The sequence below is a fragment of the Elephantulus edwardii genome, unplaced genomic scaffold (assembly GCF_000299155.1).
Source record: "Elephantulus edwardii isolate Elephantulus edwardi_28Jun2011 unplaced genomic scaffold, EleEdw1.0 scaffold00005, whole genome shotgun sequence".
NCBI lineage: Eukaryota > Metazoa > Chordata > Mammalia > Macroscelidea > Macroscelididae > Elephantulus > Elephantulus edwardii.
Window position 1 is genome coordinate 21,710,226 of NW_006399755.1, and position 6,101 is coordinate 21,716,326.

General features: G+C 35.5%; 1 protein-coding gene across 1 annotated transcript in view; it reads left to right on the top strand.

Moving 5' to 3' along the window:
• The window catches only part of LOC102848310 (chromosome unknown open reading frame, human C1orf141), a 67,791-nt gene that overhangs the window by 17,746 nt on the left and 43,944 nt on the right, over positions 1-6,101 (top strand). Inside the window, exons 2-3 of the mRNA XM_006879833.1 lie at positions 2,929-3,086; positions 4,385-4,497. Coding sequence (XP_006879895.1) covers positions 2,929-3,086; positions 4,385-4,497 — 271 coding nt within the window. The remainder of the gene's footprint in view (positions 1-2,928; positions 3,087-4,384; positions 4,498-6,101) is intronic.

Genomic DNA, 6,101 nt, shown 5'->3' on the forward strand with positions numbered 1-6,101 from the left:
GCATTTCTGTTTCTAAGATCTCAGTCTCAATTGCCATGTCTGCTGTTCCTAGCAATAGTTTAAGTGTGCTCTACTGTATATAGGGTTTTCGAAGGTCTGTCTTTTGGCAAGTGGATGGCCAGTCCTTCTTCCTAGTCTGCCTCAATCTTTAAATATATATAATAGTATCTGACAGATAAGCATTGCACAGAAAAGAACCAAAGAAAGACAATTGCCCAGTTACGACAATCACCAATAGATTCAATGTTACAGGCCACCGATGCTTTCTTACTCCACCACCATCTCTTCCTACTTTTCACTATTCAGAGGAAATCCCCTTGTATTTCTGTTTTGCTGAGTATTTTGACCAGGAAGATGTGTTGGATTTTGTCAGAGGCATTTTCTTCATCACTTAATAGGATCATACAGTTCTTGTTATTTGCTTTGTTAATGTGATTAATTAGGTTTATTGTTCAGGGGTTTTTTTTGTTTTGTTTTTACATTAAGCCATCCTGTTCAGTCCTAGCTGTTATGAATCCTACTTGGTCATGATGAATTGTTTGGGGTGGTTTTTGTTTGTTTGTTTGTTTAATGTACTGTTGGATTCTATTGACAGGATATTGCTAAGAATTTTTGCATCTATTTTCATGAAAGATATTCATCAGTAGTTTTGGGGCTTGGTAATGTCTTTGCCTGGTTTGTCTATTATGCTTCCTTCACAGAATGACTGTGGGAGTGTTCCTTCTTTTCCTAATTTTTTAAATAATTTGAATAAAATTGGTGATATCTCCTGTCTGAATGTTTTAGAACTCAGCTCTGAAGTCATTTGAGCCAGTACTGACTGTGGAAATGAGTCTGTCACCTGACTGCAGCCCCCCTTTCTTGAAGGCTATTGTCTTTCTCTAATCTGCAGTGACATGACCAAGTTCTCCAACTTTAACAGTTTCTGTCCAGGAGGGCTGCAGGTAGGATTCTCTGTGGCATTTTAATGTGTCAGCTTTGGAAGTGAATCGTTTTATTTCTTCTGTGACTATAGGTGTTGAAGGTGGATTCAAATAAAAGTAAATTTTTTACAATTTTTAACTTTTCCTTTTCACTTTATGCAAGCAAAGCTTGTCATCTTCATAACACATTGTTCATAAGTCTTTCTCCAATCTTAATACCTCTCTTCCTCTCATATAGTACAGCGTCTTAAATTATTTTCTCTGCATACAGACTGAAAAGGTAGAAAGGAAGGACATAGCCCTGACACCCACCTTTCTTGATTTTAAACTGTGCAGTGTTGTTGTTTTTGTTCTATTCAGATAACTTGGTCTATATAAACATTTTGCATGAGCACAATTAAGTGTTTTGGGATTTCTCTTCTTCTCTACACTATCCATAATTTTTAATAATCCACACAGTTGAATCTTTGCAGTCTATAAAATACAAGTAAACATCTTTCTGATATCCTCTGCTTTCAGCCAACGTCCATCTTGTATCAGCAATCATATTTCTCATTTCAGTCTATTTGTTTAATAGATGTAAATCAAAACAATGAGATATCATCTCACCCCAGATATCATAACAAAATTCAATAGGACAGCTAACAACAAATGCTTGCCAGGGTGTGGAGAGATTGAAATTCATAAACTGCTAGTAGGAATGAAAAATGGTGCAATCATTATGGAGAACAATGTGACACTTCCTTAGAAAGTTGAAAATAGAAATACCTCTTAGTCCAGAAATTCAAGTATATATCCTAAAGAAATAAGAGCTGTGATAAAAACTGATAAATATGCCCATGTTCACTACATCATTATTTACAATAGTAAAGAGATGGAAATAATTTAAGTGTCCATCAATAAGTGAATGGATAAAGGAACTAATGGTACATTGACACAATGGAGTATTATGCAACTGAAGAATGTTAGGGAAGTCAAGAAACACTACACAACATGGATACTCTAGAGGAAATTATGCTGAGTGACATAAGTCAGACCCAAAAAAACAATTGTGGTACAAAAATCACTATCATGAAAAGTTTTTAAAAGTTTATGCATAAAAAGACTCACCCTCGGATGGTTACCAAGCATGGGAAGGGAAGAAGAGTGGAATAAAAATTAATAAATAGAAAAATGATATGAAGGGAAAATAATTTTACAATGAGGCATTGATCAGACAGTTTAATTAAATAAGGACCTCTCTAGTGTTCTAAAAAGCAAGGATGTAAATTTAAAGACTAAGGTGTGCCTCGTCCAAACCAAGGTATTTTTCATTGTTTCCTATACATCTGAAAGTAGCACAATAAATAAGAAAGACTGAAGAAGAAAGTATAACTTTTATTGTGGTGTTGGCAAAAAAGTATTGAATATACTAATATACAAAAAGTATTGAAAAACTATCAAAAGAATGAATAAATCTGCTTTGAAGGAAGTGCAACCAGAGAACCCTTTTTAGGTAAGGATTGTGACATTTCATCTCACTTGAGCATATGTTCAGGAAGAACCAATTCTTGGAGAGAGTCGTCATGCTGAGAAAGCTGGAGGGTCTGGAAAAGAGGCAAAGATCCTTGATGAGATTAATTGGCACAGTGACTATCACAATGGGCTTGAATATAACAGTGACCTGACAATGGTTCAGGGTAGCACAAGGCTCAGATCTAATGTTCCTAGGGTCACTATGAGTTGTAGTCAATTCAATAGCACCTGATAACAATGTTATAAACTAAAATGTATGAATAATTAAATGGAAAAAAACCCATATAATTTGTAAAACTTTCACTTAAATCACAATTTAAATAAGTAATAAATGAAAAGACAAATTCTCTGTGTGTGTGTGTGTGTGTGTGTGTGTGTGTGTGTGTGTGTGTAAAGTGAGACTACTTTTTGTCCATTCCATTCAGGACTTTACCTAAATGTAAAGTGTTCCTTTTTTCACCCCCAGTGTTATATTTCTGTTTTATTGTAGATAAACAGGAGTCAGAGTGGAGGAACGAAAAAGACTCTGAAAACACCCCTGACATTTGATTTTCAGTTGGAACTTGACCAGCCTTTCGTTAAACAAACACTTAAGACAGTATCAAAGACCACAGAAGATACATTAAATAATATTAAAAAACAAAAAAGGTAACAGGCTCATATACCTCAAATTTTCAATTAACAGTTAAACCACTGTTGTAAATTTGTTATAAATGTAGTCTATTAGGTGTAAACTTTGTTAAATATTGATACATTTTATAACTGTTATGAGTTAAAGGGTTTTATATTTGAATTCTTGATATACCTAGTTCATAACAATACTTCCACTAATACAGATTATAATTACAAGTCTGAATATTTTTAAATTACTTTTCTTAAACTGTAGTATATTGCTGAGATTACTGCTTTATTTCAAACACTAATGAAATAATTTAAGAAAAATAGATGTCTGAAAATATAAAAAGGTAGTTTGTCTCTTTGTATTTATAAGGGATAAAATTAATATGACTCACTTGGTCTTTTCACTGTTTAATGTACACATTAAATATGTTTATATTGTATACTATACTTTCCCCAGCAATCATAAATGTAGAGGAGAACTAAAACAAAAGAACTGAATAGGATCAATCACAAATAAGGTCAATTGGTTACTGACAGTAGTGTGGGTGTTCTTGTCTCATTTATTCTAATTAGCAGCTCATTATGGTGGCCTCGAACCATGTGCATTTGGGATTATAGCACAGCTTCTTGCCACTAGGCCACCAGAATTCTCTAAAATATTTTCACAGATTAAAAGAATCCAAGGTCACACAACTAACAATTGATGTTGTTGTTGTTATTTGCCATCAAGTCGCCAACTACTCTTAGTCACCCTATGTACAACAGCTATGAATTCTGCTCTATGCTGACCCAACCTTATTGTCTCTGAGACACCTATTCCCATTACTCCAGGGAATGAGTCAATCCATCTCGTGCAGGGTCTTCTTTATCTCTTGCACTGTCCCTCCACCCTCCCAAGCATGATATCCCTCTCCAAGGACCAGTCCCACCTTGCAATATGTCCCAAGTATGTAGATGAAGTTTCAGAATCCTTGCCTCCAAGGGGCAGCCTGGTCCCCTAATTCACTGGCTCATGTTACCTCAAATATAGCAATATCCCCAATATCTCATGTAACTAACTTCTAGTATATTTTTCAGAAAATGTTTATTAGATTTTTAATAATGATTCTCACACAATAGTAGATAGTATCCTGTTCCATCTACTTTAAATACTGATTGCTAATGTTTTCTGCTCTAGCTATTACAATTTGTGCTATAATAACTAATAGATCAGCGTCTGAAACTATGTAACTGGGATTTCACCACATTACTATAAATTTAATTTAGAGATATGTTTTATAAATCATCAGATTATTTTAATTCACATTCATTTTTCTTTCTTCCAGATATGTCTCCTTCAAAGACAAGCCTGAATATATAAAAAGGCCTTCTGAAAAATCAAATTTAAGACCATACTTTGTTCCAACAAATGCAAAGCATCAAGAAAATAAATTATCAGGTAATTCTTTACGTACTATATTTGCTTCTATTTTGAGAGTAATGTATTAATTTAAATTTTTTTCTTGGAAACTTTATTCCTCTGTTAAAGGCATTTATTTGCATGAAAGCATGTGAAAAGAATTCACAAGGTAAAAGAGGAAGACCCTCAATGAGATGGATTTACATGATGGCTGTGAAAATAGGCTCAAGTTGTCTTAGATCATGAGGATGATGCAGGATGAGGCAAAGTTCAGAGTCCTTGTTTACAGGGTCGCTATGAGTCATAGTAAGCTTGACAGTAAAGAATAACAAACAACAATCAGATTTGGGATAAGATATAGTTACATAGTGACTGTGGCAAAGTGTCAGATGTGTTGGAAATGGTGAAATTGGCTTAGGACAAGGAAGGGTTCCGAGCTATTATTCCTGGTCAGCACATAACAACAATAACAAAAATCATTTTGTAGCTTAGGTTTGTATAAGCTCCCTTGTTTATCATTTGTTCTTATCAGTACAGCACTTGTCTTTCCATCTGCTGTATTGATAAAACTTGTGAGTTGTTGTAATGCTTGAAGCTATATCACCAGCAATGCCAGAAGGGTCACGCATGGGAGACATGATACAGCAAAGGTTCTCAACTAAGATAGACAGGAAGAAGAATTGGTTATCTTCTTCTGAATAACAGGCCTTTGAAAACCCTATGAACAACAGAGTAATGCAGTAGATAAACTATTAGAGATAGAATCCAGAGAAGAAAAGTTACTCAAAATAAGGAGAAACAGCTGCAAACAACCATTAATGATTGGAATGTGAAATGTATGGAGTATGAATGTAGAAAAACTGGAAGTTGTAAAAAAAAAATTAAATGGAACACATTGTTTTTGTGTTGTTTTGTGAGGTCAAGTTGCCTGTAACTTATAGCAACCCTAAATACAACAGCCCGAAACCCTGCTCTATACCATGCCAATATTATTGTCTCCAACACACCTATCCTCATTACCCCAGCCACTGAAACAATCCACCTCATCAAGGGTCTTCCCCTCCTGCACTGTCCCTCCACCTTCTCAAGCATAATGTCCCTCTCCAAAGACTGATCCCACCTTGCAACAAATATATCAGATGAAGCTTCAGAATCGTTGCCTCCAAGGAGCAGCCTGGCTTCACCCTCTGTAGGATGAACTTGTTTGTTCTCCTAGCAGTTCCTGGTATATTCAGTACTCTTCTCCAGCACCACAGCTCAAAGGCATCAATTCTTCTTCTATAATCCCTACTCATTGTCCAGCTTTCTGATGCATAGCAAGTAATTGCAAAGGCCATGGCATGTATCAAGCACACCTTAGAATCCAGACTAACATCACTGTTCTTCAGTACTTTGGAGAGGTCTCTGACAACAGACTTTCCCAATGCAATTTGTCTTTTAGTTTCCTGGCTGCTGGTACAAAGAATGTTGATTGTAGAGACAAGCAAACTGAAGCTGTTAACCTCAATCTCTTCTCCATCTATCATGATGCTGCCTATCGGCCCAGTGGTGAAAATTTTTGTTTTCTTGATGTTGAGCTTCAATCCATATAGAAGGCTGCAGTCCTTGACCTTCTGCACCAAGCAAGCAGGTTTCTGTCATCC